The 21,098-nt window shown below is 47.9% G+C and overlaps 1 protein-coding gene across 1 annotated transcript; it reads left to right on the top strand.

Moving 5' to 3' along the window:
* The first annotated feature begins 925 nt into the window (after positions 1–925).
* Positions 926–8,057, top strand: APOE (apolipoprotein E). Its single transcript, XM_081200587.1, is given in 6 exon segments — positions 926–1,000; positions 1,003–1,048; positions 1,051–1,094; positions 1,439–1,505; positions 3,889–4,039; positions 7,023–8,057. Coding segments are annotated over 6 exon segments (984 nt in total). The 5' UTR covers positions 926–940; the 3' UTR covers positions 7,639–8,057.
* The last annotated feature ends 13,041 nt before the right edge of the window (positions 8,058–21,098 follow it).

Raw genomic sequence — 21,098 nt, 5'->3', positions numbered from 1 at the left:
ACACATTCAGCAACAGACTTGAACTGATAAATCTCAACAGCAAAACAGTTGAATGGCAGTAGAGGGGAGGATATAGTTTGGAGGAGAGAAGGGGCAAATGTCTCCCCCATCTTCTTCCCTGTTACCTCTGCTGGGGTATTCCAATATGAGTTTGTCACCACTGGGAACAGAAGCATTAAGGGAGAAGAAATCGGTGGATAAGAGCTTTGCATGGCCTCCCGCTGCTGCTTCTCCCCTCTGAATCACCCTTTCCCCAAGTCTGTCCCACTGTTTTATGTTAACTCAGTCTGACTTTGATCGACCATTTCGGGCCTCACTGTAGCATAAACACATTTTAATCAATGCCATCTTTTCCCCACCACCCAAGAACACAATTCGTTTCGTGCAAGAAAACAATTTTCAGTGAAGCTTGTGCAAATACACTGGTACCTCAGGTTAAGTGCTTAATTCGTTCCAGAGGTCCGTTCTTAACCTGAAACTGTTCTTAACCTGAAGCACCACTTTAGCTAATGGGGCCTCCTGCTGCTGCTGCGCCACCGGAGCACGATTTCTGTTCTCATTCTGAAGCAAAGTTCTTAGGTACTATTTCTGGGTTAGTGGAGTCTGTAACCTGAAGCGTATGTAACCCGAGGTACCACTGTAGCTGCAAAAAAATGGGAGAAAGATGGCCATGGGAAATGTGTGAGAGCACCTCTCCACGTTCTTCAGGCAGAGAGGAAAAAGAATTATTTAACAACTTCTATTCTGCCTGGTGCGGAGACTTGTGTCAGTCAAAAGTTCACATACTTGATGCAATAAAAAAACATTGCTTTAACTATTTTGTTTTCCTCCCTCCCTCCCTCCCTCCCTCTCTCTCTTTCTCTGGTGAGTTCAGGGTTAAGACTTTCCCTAGCAGTGTGTGTGTGCAAAGTGTGTGTGTGTGTGTTAAACTTTGTCCTCGATGCCACTTTGGCAAAATTTTGTGACTACTGCTGCTGCTGACTCTGCCAGTCCCGCCTCCCTCTCCCCCCCTCTCTTTCCTACCAGCTGAGCTGGGTATTTAAGTCTGCACTGAGGTCTGGCTGAACACTTTCCAGACTCCAGAGGAAGGGAAGGTAAAGGAAGGTGAGAGCAAAGCAAGATAACAGGCAACTTTGCACGATCTTTTCTTGTTTTGAAGGTGTGTTGGGTTTGTGTGTGCATTGTGGACTGGGACTAAGAGACCAAGGGGAAAGAGCTGTTTTCGATTTAAGGACATTTGGAGAAAAATCTGTTAATGTGGGGGGGGGGGTGTTTTTAATGGTATGGCATTCGGTGGGGTCTCCCTTTCAGGACTGGTCTGTGATTAATCCTGTGTGTCTCTTAAAGATTCCTGCTGGTGGAGGAAAATACCCACACCCACCCTCGAGTCACTCCATTACCTAATTTTGTCCCTTTTTGTAATGTCTCCGTTTCTCAGAAGGGTCCAGAAAAGTCGGTGATCATGAAATTCCTTGCGCTGTTTTTCACAGCGGTCCTGCTGGGAGGTGAGTGGCGGAATTGGAAGAGGTGGTTTGTCTTGAATAAAATCGGACGCACAGAACGAGCTAAGCACCCTTTGTCCCCTCTATCCCAATGCTCCTTAAAGGCTAGTTCAAAGGCAGCACGGACTTCTATACTCCGTGGGTGTGGAACTTCCACAAACAGTGGCAGTTTACCTCGGTGAAGCAGATCAGAGCAGCTCTTACTTATGCCATGGTTTATTGGGAGAATATCGCTTCTCCACAAGTTGTGTGTGGCGTGAGCTAATGTAAAGAGGGAAAGAGGGATGAAGGTAGGCTAGACACATCACAACATCAGGGTTGCGTTGTGGGGAGCGGCCAGAAATCTGAGCTAGCTTGACTTTTGTGCTTTGAAATTATGGGGATGTTGGCCACATGGGCTTTAAAACTCTGTCCTGCTCACTGTGCGATTGATGCTGCTTTATTAAAAAAATTGGACACTTGTCCATTTAGCTCAGTGCTGTCTGCACTGGCTGGTAGCAGTGTCGGATTTACGTATAAGCTAAACAAGCTATAGCTTAGGGGCCCCCCAAAAAAATTAAAGGAAAAAACTGGATGTACATTTCCAAAATATAAGATAAAAAACAAATAAAATAAAACCTACATACAGCAACAGTGTTTTGCGTTGTGTAGGCTCCTAGGATGTAAGTCATGGGCCCCGCCTGCTAGCCTGCACCCTAAAATATCACTGGTTTGCTCATTTGTATATATAGGATAGGGACGCGGGTGGCGCTGTGGGTTAAACCACAGAGCCTAGGACTTGCCGATCAGAAGGTCAGCGGTTCGAATCCCCGTGACGGGGTGAGCTCCCATTGTTTGGTCCCAGCTCCTGCCAACCTAGCAGTTTGAAAGCATGTCAAAGTGCAAGTAGATAAATAGGTACCACTCCAGCGGAAAGGTAAACGACGTTTCTGTGCGCTGCTCTGGTTCACCAGAAGCGGCTTAGTCATGCTGGCCACATGACCCAGAAGCTGTACACCGGCTCCCTCGGCCAATAAAGCGAGATGAGCGTCGCAACCCCAGAGTCGGTCACGAGTGGACCTAATGGTCAGGAGTCCCTTTACCTTTACCTATATATAGGGTGCACACATTCTGCATGTGCAAATGGCTTTAGATACCTGTTAGGTCCATAAATTACCATATAGCATATATCCAACACAAAAAACAGCAGCCATTTGTTGTTGACAAAGAGCAGCTGGACATATAAAGGGCCCCATTACCTTCAGTAGCTTAGGGCCTCATCAAACTTAAATACGGCCCTGGCTGGTAGCATCTCTCAGGGGCACAGAGCGCTTCACTTGTGCAACTGTGTAATGTGTAATATGAAATAAGGGAAGGGACCTATTGCTGGTTGTGGAAGGAGGGAGCTGTAGAGTCCTTTGCCCCCTCTCGTAGCTTGGCAACGCAGTGTAGTGGTTAGAGCATGAGACTAAAACTTGGGGGAGAGCCAGGTTTAAATTCCTGCTCGGAGAGGGTTGACTCTGAGTCAGCCGGCCTTGGCTACCTTGCAGGATTGTTTTGAGGATAAAGAGGGGAGTTATCAGAAGGCCGGGCACGATAAACCTGCAAACAAATGGGAAGAAAATGCATCCTAAGGGGAAAGGTTGGGGTGGGCTTGGCTCCCCAGAAGGGAAGGCTCTGTGGGGGTCTGGACTGACCACCCTAGGCTGAAGTAGGTCGCTGTTTGCCTATTTAGGCATGCAGGTGCCTCGTCAAGGTTAGTTTAGGACTTGTGTTTAACAACCGCAACCTTTGGCCCCATCAATGGGTCACCCTATCTAGGAATGCTGAGTTGTGAAAGTAACATCAGCCCTAAGAGCTGCTGGGATTAAGTAAGGACGTTTGTGCCATCGATTGATGACACAAGGAAAGGATGTGTAATGGCACTTCCATCTGGGCTTGCGAAATGACCAGCATTTTGAAAACCAAAGCACTGGACAGTCACAAACTACACACTCAAGCCCTTCCATCCCATTCCAGTCACTGAGACGCTAGCTAGCGATGGGAAGAGGCGACAAGATGGCGGCACTTCCCCCCTGCAACAGGAAGTACCATTTTAATTGGGGATATGTCTCCAACAAAGTTATATTCAGAGGAGGCCCACTGAAATCAATGGACACATGCCTATTGTTTTTAGTGGGTCTCCTCTGAGCAGGACTACGCCGCATAAATCCCTTCATGTTTTGCCTCCTTGCCATCACTCGCAGGAGTGTGGCTTCGCTGATTCCAAGGGCCTCACTTTGTAAGTGGCTTGCGGCCAGGTGGGATGCCCCATATTGACAGGCATCCCTCATTCAGTTTGGGGGGACGCGAGTTTGGCCTGTTTCTAGATCCTTGAATGTTTTCCTCCTTTCCCTAATCCACGCAGGCTCCTTGGCCAACCCTGTCCCCGAAGAAGGGACAAAATCCAAATGGGAGGAGACGGTGGATGTCTTCAGGGATGTAGTGACCAGGATTGGGGATGCGGCTGATGATGCCACTGCTCAGATCAAGAGTTCGCAGCTCAGCAAGGAACTGGAGTGAGTGATTTTGCTTCTTCCTTTTTAGTGGGTACAGGCGCTAGGTGGGTTTTTTTTAATGACACGTGCTCAACTGGAGTTTTCACAGCCCCAGTGCATGCTCCAAAAAGTCCAAGCTCACATTGCTCTTAAATCTCATAGAATGACATAGATCTTAAGATGGGTGATATCTTATTATTAGAACTGAAACACATTTTGGGGAGAAGGAAAAAATGAAGGCTGTGTACATTTACAGCACATTCAAAGCATGTTACCTCACCCCACCTCAAAGAATTCTGGGCACTGTAGTTTGATAAGTGCTCCTGGGAACTGTAACTCTGTGAGGGGCAAACTACTGTTCCCATAATTCTCTGAGGGAAAGAATGCATTTTGAATGTGCTTTAAAGGTATAGTATGTACACAGCCCATATCACACTTACATGGCAGGAATTCCAATCGGAATTGTACAATTTCTTCCAACAAAAGATTAAAAATACACTAAAACATCAGTCATTAAAAACTTCCCTAAACAGGGATGCCTTCGGATGTCTTCTAAACGTTGGATAGTTGTTTATTTCTTTGACATCTGATGGGAGGGCGTTCTACAGGGTGGGTGCCACTACCGAGAAGGCCCTCTGCCTGGTTCCCTGTAACTTCACTTCTCGCAGTGAGGGAACCGCCAGAAGGCCCTCGGAGCTGGACCTCAACATCTGGGCAGAACGATGGGGGTGGAGACGCTCCTTCAGGTATACTGGGCCGAGGCCGTTTAGGGCTTTAAAGGTCAGCACGAACACTTTGAATTGTGCTTGTTTGCAGGGGGGAAATGCACCGAGACACAGTATTCCCTAAGAAACAACTGGATAGATATGGATTGTAGATAATAATCATGTAAACACTGCTTTTTAAACCAGCACTGGGGTCACACTGGATGCAGAGTAAACAAGAGTGTGTACCCAGCGTTAGTCAGCTTAATTTGGTGATCTTTTATGTGAGTAATAGTTGTTTGGAAGAAGAGTAGCATAAATCCCAGAACATGTCCACTTTCTCTGCGGTGCTGACTGTGGAAGATGTAGGTCACAAGCTGATGTGAGAGAGTGTAGCCAGGATAAACAGGGCTGGATTAACCATTAAGCAAAAGGAGCACATCCTCAGGGCATCAAGGGAAGGGGGAGGCACCACAGAAATTTCCCTTTGCCAGATTTACCATATAGACCAGGTCGATATCTGGCTCCCTTTCCTTAGCATCGCAAAAACTGACTCCTGCTCCACCCCCTCATCCCACCCTCCATTGTTGTTTGATCTCTGGAAAGGAAGATGGAGCTTTCTCTGTGCCGCTGTTTTCATAAATAGCGATCTTTTTGTGAGTGACCTTTGTCCCTTGCTTTTAGCCACCCCAAAACCAGAAGTCCCCCCCCCAAAAAGCTTTTTTAAAAATCCCTAAGAAACAGGGTTTTCTCCTCCCTAAAGCTGAACCACTTTGAGCTGCCCCCCCCCGCAAAACGGGGGGCGTTGCGTTTTGATCACTGCCAGTTTTTAATTCTGAAAGTAGATCGCAGTCTCTTGAGAGTTGGCCACCCCTGATATAGACCATACGGTGCAGCTGAACAAAAAGAAACATTATTCATACGAATACAGGAAAATAAACATTATTTTCCATCTTACTGTAGGTTTTGTTTCATTTCAAAAAAAGAAAGTTTTATTTCACACTTTATTACTGCTTATATTTTGAATTAGATATCTACGGGGATACCGAAATATTTTAAGCGCTTAGGGTCTCCAAAGGTCTGAATCCTGCCCTGAGGAAGCGGGAGACATTAAAGGGGGAAGCAAATGGCTGGTGATTTAAATGTGTTGCTTTGTTGTTTCCTGGAAGCTCTAATAGCTAGATTTTCCAACCACAAACACTTGGTTGGCACTTGTCAGTCGCAGGGGCTGAAGCTGAGACTGGCTGAGTGGCTGACAGCTTTTTGTTCATGGCTCAAACAGAGTCTGGTGACAGGCGACCATTTTATCCCACATGTAAGTCAAATCTGACTTGGAGCCCCATCTATACCTTCTGTTTAAGGCTCTCTTATACCACTTCAACAGTCACGGGAGAATCCTGGGAACTGTAGTTTGTAAAAGTGCTAGGACTGTGACTTCAATGCAACCATAATAATAATAATTTGTTATTTAAATGCAGTCCACCAGACTGGGTTACCCCAGCCGCTCTGGGCGGCTCCCAACAGAATATTAAAAACGCAATAAAACATCAAACATTAAAAACTTCCCTAAGCAGGGCTGCCTTCAGGTGTCTTCTAAAAGTCAATTAGTTGTTTATTTCCTTGACATCTGCTGGGAGGGTGTTCCACAAGGCGGGCGCCACGACCGAGAAGGCCCTCTGTCTGGTTCCCTGTAACCTCACTTCTCGCAGGGAGGGAACCACCAGAAGGCCCTCAGAGCTGAACCTCAGTGTCCGGGCTGAACGATGGGGTGGAGATGCTCCTTCAGGTATATAAGGTCAATGAGGCTGTTTAGAGCTTTAATCAGCACCAACACTTTGAATTGAGCTTGGAAATGTACTGGGAGACGATATAAATCCTCTTAAGACTGGTGTTATACGTTCCCGGCTGCCACTCCCAGTCACTAGTCCGGCAGCCGTGTTCTGGATTAGATGGTAGTTTCCGAGTCACCTTCAAAGGTAGCCCCACGTAGAGAACATTGCAGTAGACCAAGCAGGAGATAACCAGATGATCTGCAGTTCCCAGGTTTCTCCTGGGTTTTGCTAGTGAGGTATACGAGGGATTTAAATGTATGGTGTGAATGTGGCGCCAGGGTTGCCAAAATCTCCTTGCCACTTAGCAGGGTGGTACAGGCACCCATGTTCCTCCAAGGTGGGCAAGCTCACCTCAGGATAGATTGGTTGTCTATCCTGCAAGAATTATGGCTGCAGGGCCTAATGCTAGAGAATGACCAGGGTGACACGATTCTGACCCTTCCCCTGCTACCTCCTCCTTCTCCACAGTGGCTTTATCACAGACACCATGGCGGAGTTGGACCTCTACACAGAGAACCTGCGCTCCAAGATAGGCCCCTATGCCCAGGATGTGCAGCAGCGCCTGACGACCGAAATGTCGGCCTTGTCCGAGAAGCTGCGGACCGACATGGAGGAGACCAAGGGCAAGGTGGTCCAGTACACCAACGACGCGCGCCTGATGCTCAACCACAACATGGAGGTGCTGCGGTCCCAGTTCAACCTCTACATGCGCAAGATGAAGAAGCGCCTCACGAAGGACGTCGACGACCTGCAGAGGAAGTTTGAAGCCTACAGGGCGGAGGTGCAGACCAGCGCAGACGAGAAGGTGGAAGCCGTGCGCCAGAGCCTGGAGCCCTATTTCTCCAAAATCCGCGAGAAGGGGCAGCAACGTTTCCAGGCCTTGGCGCAGGCTGTCGGCGAGCAAGGGAAGATGGTCCACGAGCAACTCAACAGCCGAGCTCAGGAGTTGAAGGACTCCTTTGACCAGACGGCCGAAAAGGTGCGCGAGTGGTTCGCCCCCTTGGTGGAGGACCTCACCACCCGGATCCAGGCCATTGTGGAGAAAGTCAAGGAGGCTCAGGCGCAGGTGCAGGAACAGGCCTAAGGCCTGGCCTGTGCTCCCAGGAAGAGCAACATGGCTGACCTCCGTTTCTATGGGAACCAAGATGGCTCTCTTTGGCCGGACAGGCATTGACGGTCCTTGCTGTATACTAACCTCACACCGCACGGCAGGTCCCCCTCCCTGTCCAGCTCTACTTGGCCAGAGTGCTGCCATTTTGGCCAATTAACATTCCACACACTTTTCTCTGGTGACCAGCACTTTCTAGGTCCTCCATTAGTAACCGCTGTTGCACCTGCGAACCACTGACAAGGAAAGGGCGCTCTGCCCTGTTTCCCCGTTTTAACACCTCACACTCAAGACACTTGTGTCATTCCTTTCACCACAATTTCTCGGCTTTCCTGGTGTTTTTTTTCTTTCTTTCCCATTTTGACCTGTTAACTGAATAAAATGTACTTTGGATACAGGGGTCTCCCTTTCTTGTGATGGAGTTTCATGTCTCGTTTTGCATTGCACGACAACCGATATACACACAGAGCAGGAGGAACCGGTAAACAGTAATTGAAACGGCATCGGTTATCCCGAATCAGCAGCATACCTTTGCAGCTCCACAGGGAGCATGAAATCATAGAAGGGACCTCTGAGGGCCATCTAGTCCAACCCCCAGCAATGAGGGATGTTTCTGAACACCCAGGTGCAAAAACTCGGGGTTGTTTCTGCTTTGCCAGCTATATTCAAGTGGTTTCTTTCTTTTTGCCTGTCCTGCCACACACAGGCCCAGGCAAAAATGAATACTATAAAATGATGCACTTGGGAACTTACTGGATTGTAGGCCCTGACAAAATTAGATAGGATGGAGGTTAAAGAAGAAGTAAAGTCTATTGTTTTCTGGGCCTGGAAGAAGGAGCCATCTGAATTGGAGAAGGGGCATAGATCTGATTTGCAGGGAGAAGCTGGCAGTTTCAATCCTTGGTATCTTCAAATAGGGCTGGAAGAGACTCCTGCCTGCTGCTGCCAGTCAGTGTAGACCAGGGGTCAGCAACCTTTTTCAGCCATGGGCCGGTCCACCATCCCTCAGACCATGTGGTGGGCTGGACTATATTTTTTTTTGGGGGGGGGTGAACGAATTCCTATGCGGCATAGGCTATACCCCACAAATAATCCAGAGATGCATTTTAAATAAAAGCACACATTCTACTCATGTAAAAACACGCTGATTCCCGGACCATCCATGGGCCAGATTGAGAAGGTGATTGGGCCGCATCCGGCCCCCGGGCCTTAGGTTGCCTACCCATGATGTAGATAGCACAGTGGTACCTCGGGTTACATACGCTTCAGGTTACAGACTCTGCTAACCCAGAAATAGTGCTTCAGGTTAAGAACTTTGCTTCAGGATAAGAACAGAAATTGTGCTCCGGCGGCGCGGCAGCAGCGGGAGGCCCCATTAGCTAAAGTGGTGCTTCAGGTTAAGAACAGTTTCAGGTTAAGAATGGACCTCTGGAATGAATTAAGTTCTTAACCCGAGGTACCACTCTATGGAGTTTGATGGACCAATGGTTTGGCTCGGTATGAGGCAGCTTCCCTTGTTCCTGTGTGGTGGCTCGTCGCTTTCTGTAAAGATGCCAACTTTGATCGCCTGATGGAGCCATGGGGCAGAGTCCAAGGCAGATCACTACTCAGGTCGCATGGGAAGGCAGGTGCGATAACAATCCCCACAGCTGCCATGTCGGCAAGTTGCTCTGCCGCTGCCCTCACCCGCCTGCCTGCCTGAGCTGTGAAGGTATCCTCCATATGTACCTTTGCATGTGTTGGGCAACCTATTTGGGACTCTACAGTTGACCAGAGATGTTGTCTAATGTATGTCTTTTCATTTTGAAAAGCCCAGCTTCAGTTAAAAACATAATGCTCACCCTGCCAATTTCTGGCACTTGCACAATGAATTCTGGCAACTGGCCCAGAGTAAAAACAATCGGACTCTCTTATTTCTGGTTCATTGGCTGCCCTTTGGCTCTGAACTAGCAGTTCACAACAAGGATAATCCCTTGGCTACCTACAGTGTGGCAATCCAAGATGGCTGCCCCCACAATCCCTTGGGGAATTGTCCTCCCCTTCACCCATTGCAGCATCAGAGGCTATGAGTGATGACATATTATGCGTATGGGGTGTTAAGGGGAGGGGTAGCACCTCTGGTAGGGACGCGGTGGCGCTGTGGGTTAAACCACAGAGCCTAGGACTTACCAATCAGAAGGTCGACAGTTCGAATCCCCGCGACGGGGTGAGCTCCCATTGCTCAGTCCCTGCTCCTGCCAACCTAGCAGTTCGAAAGCACGTCAAAGTGCAAGTAGATAAATAGGTACCGCTCCTGCGGGAAGGTAAACGGTGTTTCCGTGCGCTGCTCTGGTTCGCCAGAAGTGGCTTAGTCATGCTGGCCACATGACCCGGAAGCTGTACGCCGGCTCCCTCGGCCAATAAAGTGAGATGAGCGCCGCAACCCCAGAGTCGGCCACAACTGGACCTAATGGTCAGGGGTCCCTTTACCTTTAGCACCTCTGGTGGGGGACACATCATGCTCCTTCTGGGATAGTTTGCCCCCTTTGGTCCGCACCCTGCATTCACCCCTCACCTGTGGCTCCTAGAAGCTGTCAGCAGGCGACAGCGGCCACAACCGAGGAACGGATTTGACTGGCCTGCTAAACCAGGTGAGGGTAGCTGATGGGTCTCAAACCCTCAGTGAGTCAGGGACTTCCCTGGATGCGGATTGAGCAGATGATACCAAAGTGGGTTCAATGGCCCAGAAGGCAGTTACTGCACAGGCTGTAGAAGGAAGTGAGGGGCAGATGGGGCTCGTCCACCTAAAAAGGTCACCCATCTAGGAGAAGGAAAACTCAGATCCTAAATCTCCGCTGCTTTGCAGAACATCTTTGGGAGAAGAAATGGCTAAGGAGGAAACCCTACAAAAACCTGGGGTGCAGTCCCTAAGATGGTTAGATGGTGCTTTGTACACCTCCTTACGGCAACTCCTGCAGCCCAGCTGGTGCCAAAGGTCTTGCTCTGCTTTCCTTCAGACCACATCAGCGAGATTGGGAGGGGAGTTTTGTCGTCTGGGCAGCCCTAGACCTCCATCCCCACTGCCCAGGATTTCACCCCAGGGAGTCACTTCGGTGCTGCTAATACAGTGGTTTGACGTCACCCCCAGAGGCACACTCTATTGTCTCTCGAGACAGACAAATGCCGAGGATCGTAAACTATTTCAATATGCTACAGTAGCAGCTAGGATCCTCGTGGCTCAAAAGTGGAAATTACAGGAGATCCCCAACAGTAATGGAGTGGCAGACTAAATTTTTTGAGTATACAGAATTAGCTAAAATGACTTATAAAATTCGAGACCAAAAAGGGACAAAGTTTGAAGAAGAGTGGGGTAAATTGGTTGCATACATAAGAATTAACTGTAGAAGTCTAAAAACTGTAGCAGGGTTAACATAAATCCTGTGATGTGTATAGAAGGTAAATAAGAATCTGCTAGAGAAGATATATACTAAGAAAACCGAAGCAGGGAAGGAAGGAAGTCTGGGCGTGAATATACACACTGTAAATAAGATGACGTAAAATGTTGACTGTAAAAGATTAAGTTTTATTTATGTTTGTGAAAATCCAATAAAAAGCATTTTTTTTAAAAAAGAGAGACAGACAAATGCCAACAACATCAGACATGCATGCATACTCTCTGAACAATGCCAACTTTTCAAATTCACATCATAGAATCATAGAATCATAGCGTTGGAAGAGACCACAAGGGCCATCGAGTCCAACCCCCTGCCAAGCAGGAAACACCATCAGAGCACTCCTGACATATGGTTGTCAAGCCTCTGCTTAAAGACCTCCAAAGCAGGAGACTCCACCACGCTCCTTGGCAGCAAATTCCACTGTCGAACAGCTCTTACTGTCAGGAAGTTCTTCCTAATGTTTAGGTGGAATCTTCTTTCTTGTAGTTTGGAGCCATTGCTCCGTGTCCGCTTCTCTGGAGCAGCAGAAAACAACCTTTCTCCCTCCTTTATGTGACATCCTTTTATATATTTGAACATGGCTATCATATCACCCCTTAACCTCCTCTTCTCCAGGCTAAACATGCCCAGCTCCCTTAGCCATCAAGGGGAGGGGGAGAGAGAGAGAGAGAGAGAGAGAGAGAGAGAGAGAGAGAGAGAGAGAGAAGGGGCAATGGTTTACTAGGAACAGGTACCAGAAACTGGGATTTCGCCCTGCGTGTCTCAGAGTGGTTGATATGCATGCACATGATACAAAGAGATGGTAATAAGACTTTCAGAGTCAAGCAGAGACATGTCCTTCGAGAGGCAGAAATTGCTTTGGGGAGTGTCGTGGCACCAGATCAGCCAGTGGTATCCACAGTACCGTATTTTTCCGTGTATAAGACTAGATTCTTTCCCTAAAAAACAGTGTCCAAAATTTTGGGGCGTCTTATACGTGGGGGCATCTTATAGGCCATCTCTTCCCCCCTCCTCATTTTCTTAAACCAGAGTCCACCAGAATAGGGGGCGTCTTATACATGGGGGCATCTTATAGACGGGAAAGTACGGTATTTAGAAAGCACCCGTGTTGTATTTTAATGCACATTTCTTTGTGGACGGGGTGGAAAAACAAGTCCTTTTTAGGGAAGCTACCCATGCAGCTTGGCCCAAAGAAAAGAAACAAGTTAGGACAAGAAGCTGCCAAAGTATGACTGAGAACACAGAAGAACACAAATACAGCCTGCATGACGTGAGAATATCCAGCCAGACACAAATGAGGCTCATTGGCCAGATGATGTGTGACAACCATTATTTGCAGCCCTCGAGAGGCGCTGGGGAGGCATCAGGCCTGGCTGGTGACATGTGTTTGGCTTTGTTATGTCCAAGAAAATGATCAAAGCGATCGAGCGACTCCCCGTGAGAAATGGCGGCAGCATTTTTAGCTTAGGGAAAAGGCGAGTCAGAGGCAACATGCTAGAAGTTTATGAAAACCATGCATGGCACAGAAAACGAGTGGATAGAGGAAGGGTTTTTCTCGCTCTTTCGTAAAAGAAAGAAAGAAAGAAAGAAAGAAAGAAAGAAAGAAAGAAAGAAAGAAAGAAAGAAAGAAAGAAAGAAAGAAAGAAATTCCCGCAGGAATTTAATAATAAATAAATAATGTCCTTGGAAATCTGCACTTCTCCACATTTTGCAACGTAGTTCTCCAACCAAATAATGCAAAAAAAGCATGCATATTCGGGGAGGCACAAAGCTGTCATAAAAATGCACATTATTATTATTGAAAATAGCATACAAGAAACCATTGTATCGGGCAAAGCTGCTTGCAGAGAATGTGGATGATAGAAGAACCGTACACTAAAATCTTGGTGATTTTTTAAAAAATTGCAAACATTCCGAAATCTGGGGAACTGTATTTAAACTGGGGAGGGGGGGCATAGTGTTATGTACTGAAGTTCTCACCCTGGGCCAGCAGGGGAATACTATAGATAGTTATGCAAATAAGGGATTGAAAGTGACATTCAGTGATTGGATAGTTTTAGAAAATTGTTACAGTTACATTGTACTGGAGCTCTATATAAGCAGGCTGGCTGAACCCTTCAGTTCAGTTCTGTCCTGGCCTGTGAATAAACAAGAGCTGTTTGAAGAATCGCTGTGTCGTCTGATATGTTCACCCACAACTTAACACATAGAAACTCAGGGTCATATCCAGTGTTGAACATAAGAAGAGCCCAGGTTGACAGGATATCTAGTTCTCTAGCATTCTGTTCTCACAGTGGCCTTCCAAGTGCCCGTCAGAAACCTGCACCTCTCCTCCATGAATCTGTCCAATCATCTCTTAAGTTGGTGTCCATCACTGCCTCCTGTGGCAGTGAGTTCCACAGTTTAACTGTGTGCTCATTTTCTTCTATCTGTCCTGAATCTCCCAGCATTCGGCTTCACTGGGGGCCCAACAAGTTCCTGTTTGATGAGAGAGCGAGAAAAGCTCCCCGCTAGCCACTTTCCGCAGGCCACACATCATTTTATAATTCTGAAACAGCGCATGCTGCCGTTAAACTCGCACAGACTTTTCTGCTTGCACAGTGGAACCTCTCCTCCCTCCCTCAAGCACCCTCAAAATCTGCTCCAGACAGTTGAGGAGGAAAAGAGGGGGAACTCTCACAGATTAAGTAGAATTTTCCTTGTGCAGTGTTGGTCTCCAAAACCGAGAGACTCGCCCATATTTAAGCGCATTCTAGCAAGTAAAAGAGGCGCGGTTGGCGCTGTGGGTTAAACCACAGAGCCTAGGACTTGCCGATCAGAAGGTCGGCAGTTCGAATCCCCGCAACGGGGTGAGCTCCCATTGCTCTGTCCCTGCTCCTGCCAACCTAGCAGTTCAAAAGCACGTCAAAGTGCAAGTAGATAAATAGGTACCGCTCCGGCAGGAAGGTAAATGGCGTTTCCGTGCACTGCTCTGGTTCGCCAGAAGCGGCTTAGTCATGCTGGCTGTACGTCGGCTCCCTTGGCCAATAAAGCGAGATGAGCGCTGCAACCCCAGAGTCGGCCACGACTGGACCTAATGGTCAGGGGTTCCTTTACCTTTGCCTTTTAGCAAGTACAGTAGAACCTCTGGTTGCAAACGGGATCCGTTCCAGAGGTCCGTTCACAACATGAAAAGCCTGCAACCTGAAGCACTGTATCTGCGCAGGTGCGTGGCACGATTTGGTGCTTGTGCGCATGTGCAAAGCGTGATTTAGTGTGTGATAGGAATTTTGAGGTCTTAGATATATGTTAAATGTTCATAAGTGTACCAACCAAGCACGTACATAGATCAGCACACGAAGACCGACCTGGAACCATTTTGATTCCCAAACTGTCCCAAACTAAACAAATGTTTTCTCTGCAAGGTCAAAGGAAAATGGAAAAGCCTCCCCATTGTCTTTTCCTTCACAAATCCTGTCTTAAGGGTATGTCTGTGTATGAATAGGGTGTGAGCCTGTGACATGGCCCAGGAACTAAGTATTTATCATTACAAAAGATTAGCCAGGCTCCCCAGGCAATCCAATCAAGTAACGTGCCAGACAGGAGATAAACAAGGACAAGAGAAAAACAACATTCAAATTTCTGTTTTAGACCGCCTTTTCTGTGATGTATGTATGATGTTTCTGGGGGTGGTCTTGATCTGCAGGGTGGCAATTTCAAAAGTCCATATAAGGCCTTGCATGCCATTGTTCTGGGTCCTCCTCCTTTCCTGCGGGTGACGGGAGCACCCTGTTGCAACAGATCAATAAACATCAAGCTTACTAGCTGCTTTGCTTCTCAATATTCTCTGGTTGGCCTCTGTTATTCTCTCCTACCAATAGGGAAACTATGTAAGCTCTCTATATGGGCTCTTGGATACCCCATAAGGGAAAAGGGGCAGATTTTTGTTTACAACAAGTGCTTCTGCGCATGCGTGAGCGGCGAAACCCGGAAGTAACCCTTTCCGGTACAGATGTACCTCAGGTTACAGACACTTCAGGTTACATACGCTTCAGGCTACAGACTCCGCTAACCCAGAAATATTGCTTCAGGTTAAGAACTTTGCTTCAGGATGAGAACAGAAATTGTGCTCCGGCGGCGCGCCAGCAGCAGGAGGCCCCATTAGCTAAAGTGGTGCCTCAGGTTAAGAACAGTTTCAGGTTAAGAACGGACCTCCGGAACGAATTAAGTTCTTAACCTGAGCTACCACTGTACTTCTGGGTTGCCGTGGGATGCAACCTGAAAAAACATAACATTAAGCCACAGAGCCTAGGACTTGCCGATCAGAAGGTCGGCAGTTCGAATCCCCGTGACAGGGTGAGCTCCCGTTGCTTGGTCCCTGCTCCTGCCAACCTAGCAGTTCGAAAGCATGTCAAAGTGCAAGTAGATACATAGGTACCGCTCCGGCGGGAAGGTAAATGGCGTTTCCGTGCGCTGCTCTGGTTCGCCAGAAGCGGCTTAGTCATGCTGGCCACATGACCTGGAAGCTGTACGCCGGCTCCCTCGGCCAATAAAGCGAGATGAGCGTCGCAACCCCAGAGTCGGTCACGACTGGACCTAATGGTCAGGGGTCCCTTAACCTTTAACATGAGGTATGACTGTAGCTTTATTCAACAGGCAGCTTTTCCCATCACGGAGACAAATGGAAGCTTGAGAAAGCATCCCCTGCTAAAATAATCCCTGCAATAGGCAAAGGAACGAGGAGGGAATAGGAACGGCCTCAAGGCACCTGTGCATGAGAACTGCCGCAGTGCACTGTGACGCCACTGCCCCGTCCCATCCTGCTGACGCTGAGGCATGCCCATGGGACTTTGCTCCCTGAGCAAATCCAGACCTCTATGGTTGTGGCAACTTTTCTTCCCCGCTCTCTCCAAACTGCGGGGCCCCCGCCAGGCTGACTCTCTTGGAAAGCGATGAGGCTGCACTTTCGAAAAGAGACTTTGTGTTTTGCTTGGGGTTGGCTGGTTACTGATGCAGCTGGTGTTTCGGGGAGCTTGCGCAACACGGGCAGAAAACCTGAGCTAGGAATCGGGGGGGGGGGGAGGGAAGAGATGTCTTTCTTTGAAAAAAGGTTGAAAGGAAATGAAATGGCTTATTTCAAAATAGTAATGGTGGTGATTATTTAAAACACACACACAAATTAAAAAGCAGGAAAGTTGCCTGTACCGTTCTAATACGAAAGCTTCAATTCATCATCTGCATTTAATCAACTGATGACGACTTCTTTGTTTTTTGACAGAAAAACACTATTATCCTGCTTTGCTTTGAGGTGGATGGTTTTAAACTTCTGCTCATGTTGGACTTCAATGCTTTGTTTTAGTTCTGTTGTTGTTTAAATAGGCTTTGTGACTTTTTTATTTTGTAAACTACCTTGATAAATACATTTATCATTAATTAGGGCTTGCCGATCAGAAGGTCGCCAGTTCGAATCCCCACGGCGGGGTGAGCTCCCGTTGCTCGGTCCCTGCTCCTGCCAACCTAGCAGTTCGAAAGCACGTCAAAGTGCAAGTAGATAAATAGGTACCGCTCTGGCGGGAAGGTAAACGGCGTTTCCGTGCGCTGCTCTGGTTTCGCCAGAAGCGGCTTAGTCATGCTGGCCACATGACCCGGAAGCTGTCTGTGGACAAACGCCGGCTCCCTCAGCCTATAGAGCGAGATGAGAGCCATCCGTGACTGGGCCTTTACCTTTACCTAATTGATTTAAATGAACGGAGAATCTCATGACCAGTTCTGGTATGTTATGCATTTTAGATTAGCAATCTGGCCCTCCGTATGATAACATACCCTCCAACATTTCCCTGATGAAAATAGGGACGTCCCATTCCATAATGATAATTTTACTATTTATACCCCCCCCCCCCACATCTCACTGGGTTGCCCCAGCCACTCTGGGCAGCTTCCAACATATATAAAAACATAATAAGACATTAAACATTTTAAAAAGCCTTCCCTATACAGGATTCTCTTCAGACAGCTCAGGGTTGGATATCTCTGTAACCTCCCAACATTTATCCAATGAAAATAGGGACGTCCTAAGGAAAAGTGGGACATTCTGGGATGAAATCAGAAACTAGGACGGCTTCTCTGAATCAGGGACACCCCTGGAAAATAGGGACACTTGGCGGGTCTGCAATAAGGCCTGATTCACAAATAATATAGTGGTCCATCTATTGCTTGAGCTCCTGGCCTTGATGAGAGGGTTCTGGGTGGCTGCATACATGTGAAATACTAGTCAGTGTTTTACCACTAAGTGGTACGAACAGGAAAGAACCATATAATTTGTGGATAGCCCACATTTCCAAAATATTATAGCGTGCCTAAAGCTCTGTATACACTAACTTGCTTGTAACACAAAATGTAGTTTCCCTCTCAATCCGGAATTGTCCTTGCACATTTTCAGCATGCTGCTGTCAATCTAGATTGGTTCTAGATCCTGTCACCCACCCAAATGGGTGTAGTTACTGGAAACACATTTGAAAACTCTCCCTTTGATTAAGTCATTCATGTCCCTTCCTCCCTGCACATGCTCCAGCTGAAGGAAGAAGAAAAAGAGGAAGAGGAGGAGGAGGAGGAAGAAGAAGAAGAATAGGAGGAGGAGGAGGAGGAGTTTTGATTTGATATTCCGCTTTATGACTACCCGAAGGAGTCTCACCAGCTGGGACGCGGCTGGCGCTGTGGGTTAAACCACAGAGCCTAGGACTTGCCGATCAGAAGGTCGGCGGTTCGAATCCCCACAACGGGTAGCTCCCGTTGCTCGGTCCCTGCTCCTGCCAACCTAGCAGTTCGAAAGCACGTCAAAGTGCAAGTAGATAAATAGGTACCGCTCCAGCGGGAAGGTAAACGGCATTTCCATGCGCTGCTCTGGTTCGCCAGAAGTGGCTTGGTCCTGCTGGCCACATGACCCGGAAGCTGTACACCGGCTCCCTTGGCCAATGAAGCGAGATGAGCGCCGCAACCCCAGAGTCGGCCACGACTGGACCTAATGGTCAGGGGTCTCTTTACCTTTACCTAAGGAGTCTCAAAGCAGCTAACATTCTCCTTTCCCTTCCTCCCCCACAACAAACACTCTGTGAGGTGCGTGAGGCTGAGAGACTTCTGAGAAGTGTGACTAGCCCAAGGTCACCCAGCAGCTGCATGTGGAGGAGCAGAGACGCGAACCCCGTTCACCAGATTACGAGTCCACCGCTCTTAACCACTACACCACACTGGCGTAGGGTGACTGTGATCTTGGACATATGACTTGGTCATTGGGGTGGATGAACGCCCCATTTCTGGGACCGCCCACTCAGTGCATAGTTAAACTATGGAACTCTCTGCCACAGGAAGCAGTGGTGACCACCAGCTTCACGGAGGAGAAAGCTACAGATGGCTGCTAGCCACAATAGCTATGTTCTGCCCCCACTGTCTTGGCAGTAGTGTTGGCAGAAGGGGAGAGGCCTCTTTTGCTTGAGAGTCGCTGCTTTGAGAGCAGGATGCCAGGCAGAAGGGGCCATCAGCCTTATCTAGCAGGACTCTTCTGATACTCTTATCTGTTTTAATCTCTTTTCGAATGGACCGCAGTATGTGGTAATGCAGAATCAATCTGCAATAAGCTTTTATTCTCAGAATGAAGCCAGTTTCTATCACAGAATTGTAGAGTTGGAAGGGTGCCAACTAGTCCACCCCTACGCATCGCAGGAATCGCAGCTAAATAATCCCCATAGGCGCCGACTCCATGGAGCCTGAGGGGGCCCGAGCCCCCTCAAAAATTCATTTGGGGGGGCTCCGCCCCCCAATAATCTCGGGCGCCCCTCCAGCAGAGCGCCACCGCCGCCCCTCCCCCAGCCCAAAATGCACAGGGTCGGGCTGCATGCCTCCTGCCCTCCCTCACGAGCAAAAGCTCCACCCAATTTCCTTCGGAGCTGATTAATAGGCGCAGCACGCTCTCCCCTATTCGCTCACGAGGAGGCGGCGCCACTTTATCTGCATATTCATGAGCTTATTTATTATTCATGAGCTTTCCCGGGCTCCCCCAATATTTTTTATAAGTCGGCGCCCCTGATAATCCCCCTTGTTATATATCGTTGTGGTATTTTGCCTGCGAGCACTAGAGCTCCAAAATACCTTAGAAATGTTTTGTCGATAGCTTAGAAGGCTGTTTTCCTCTACAAAGTGGGTCTTTTCCCCACCTCAACTCTGCTCACCCCTTTGCTGAAGTTGCCTTAAAAACCTTTACTCTCTTTCTATGGGGTTGTTTTCCTGTCTTGATCTCCGAAGTCTCCTTGCCGCCCCCCCCCCCCAAGATCAGACTGTTATTTCTAGAGATAGGACCCGAGGAGCACTTTCCAGGGGCAAAAATTAGGCAATAGATCTAGACTGTGTGTACAAATATGCAAGCCTGCGTTGAGTTTAGAATAAAACGTGGTGTGTGTGTGTGTGTGTGTGTGTGGACTAAGGACTACAGTGCAAGAAAGAAGAAAAAATTTCCACAAGAGAAAGGGTGTGGGAGAGTTGAGTTTCTCAACAAAAACAAAGGATTTCTTAACCGGGGCTGTTTATCTAAAAAATGTGGACCTCGAGATAAAATAAATCCTAAAAGATCCCAGGAGGGGGTTACTGTCGTTCAGCATTTTGTTATTGGGAAGGGGAAAGGAAGGAGGCTTGGATCTCCGAACAAACATTTTGCAATGAACGCAAATAACCCCCCCAGGCTCCTCCTCTCCTCCCGGGCCGGATGAGTGGGGTTGCCAGGTCAAAAACTGGGGAGAAAAGGGACATTGTGGAACGGGACTGTTTGTTCCACAGAGCTGTATAGGTTAGAGACAAAAGGGCTGTTAAAGAGAGATGTGTGATGCTGTGGTGAATAAGACACAAATAAGGGCCTGCTTTAAAATATTTCTGGGGGTACATGCTAGAACAGGGGTCAGCAAACGTTTTCAGCAGGGGGCCGGTCCACTGTCCCTCAGACCTTGTGGGGGGCCGGACTATATTTTGAAGAGGGGGACAAGAACGAATTCCTTTGCCCCCCACAAATAACCCAGAGATGCGTTTTAAATAAAAGCACACATTCTACTCATGTAAAAACACCAGGCAGGTGCCACAAATAACCCAGAGAAGCATTTTAAATAAAAGGGCACATCCTACTCATGTAAAAACACACTGATTCCCGGGCCAGATTTAGAAGGCGATTGGGTCGGATCCAGCCCCTGGGCCTTATTTTGCCTGCCCATGTGCTAGAAGCTTCTACCACCACTGACATCTGTGGGGAAGGCTTCAAACTTTGAGACTCCTCAGGCATTATGGGCTGTGTACGACCCCCAGTATCTGTTCTGGGAAACAGATGGAGGCACAGAGAGAGGGGGGGGGTGGGGAGTGAGAGAAGAAAGTTTTCAAAAAACATCCCAGGATTGCCCCACAGATTCTGGGAGCTTTTGGTTCTCTCAGCTTCTCAACCTTCCAAATCTTTAATTCACAAATTAAAGATTCTCTCTCACACACACCCATTCTTTAATTCCACAGCTCTGCAGCAATCTGAAAGTCTTGGTTTTTTGTTTTTTTAAAAAAAGTCTCATGAATATTCTCCAGCATTTTAGTGCGAATTTTGCCCAATCAACACATATTTGCGTGCCGTTTTGACAAGTACTGTAGACACGCTTTGGGGAAGCAGTTTCGCCTGACGCAATGCATGTTTGCATGTCACTGTCATGAATATACATGTCCATATGCACGCTTAACCTAGACTGATGCATTTCTGCGGTCACTGCTGGAGAGCAGCACAACAAAATTCAGAAAAGTCCGAATTTTGAGAGGCGGCTGTGTTCTAGTTCACGTGTTGTTTCGGAAATTGCAAATTAGGCAAGTTTGACTTTAAATTGAATCGGGTTTCTCCCCCAGCCCTGCCCAGGGAAGGGGATGACATCCTGTGCAGCCTACAAACTTGTTGTACCGCCTGCCTCATGAGGACTAGGATGGTGGCTCTGAGTCTTGGAAGAATGGGACTGAGAA

Source organism: Podarcis bocagei (assembly GCF_964188305.1).
Source record: "Podarcis bocagei genome assembly, chromosome: 7".
In the NCBI taxonomy this organism is placed as follows: Eukaryota; Metazoa; Chordata; class Lepidosauria; order Squamata; family Lacertidae; genus Podarcis; species Podarcis bocagei.
This window is presented reverse-complemented; position numbering and strand designations above follow the sequence as displayed.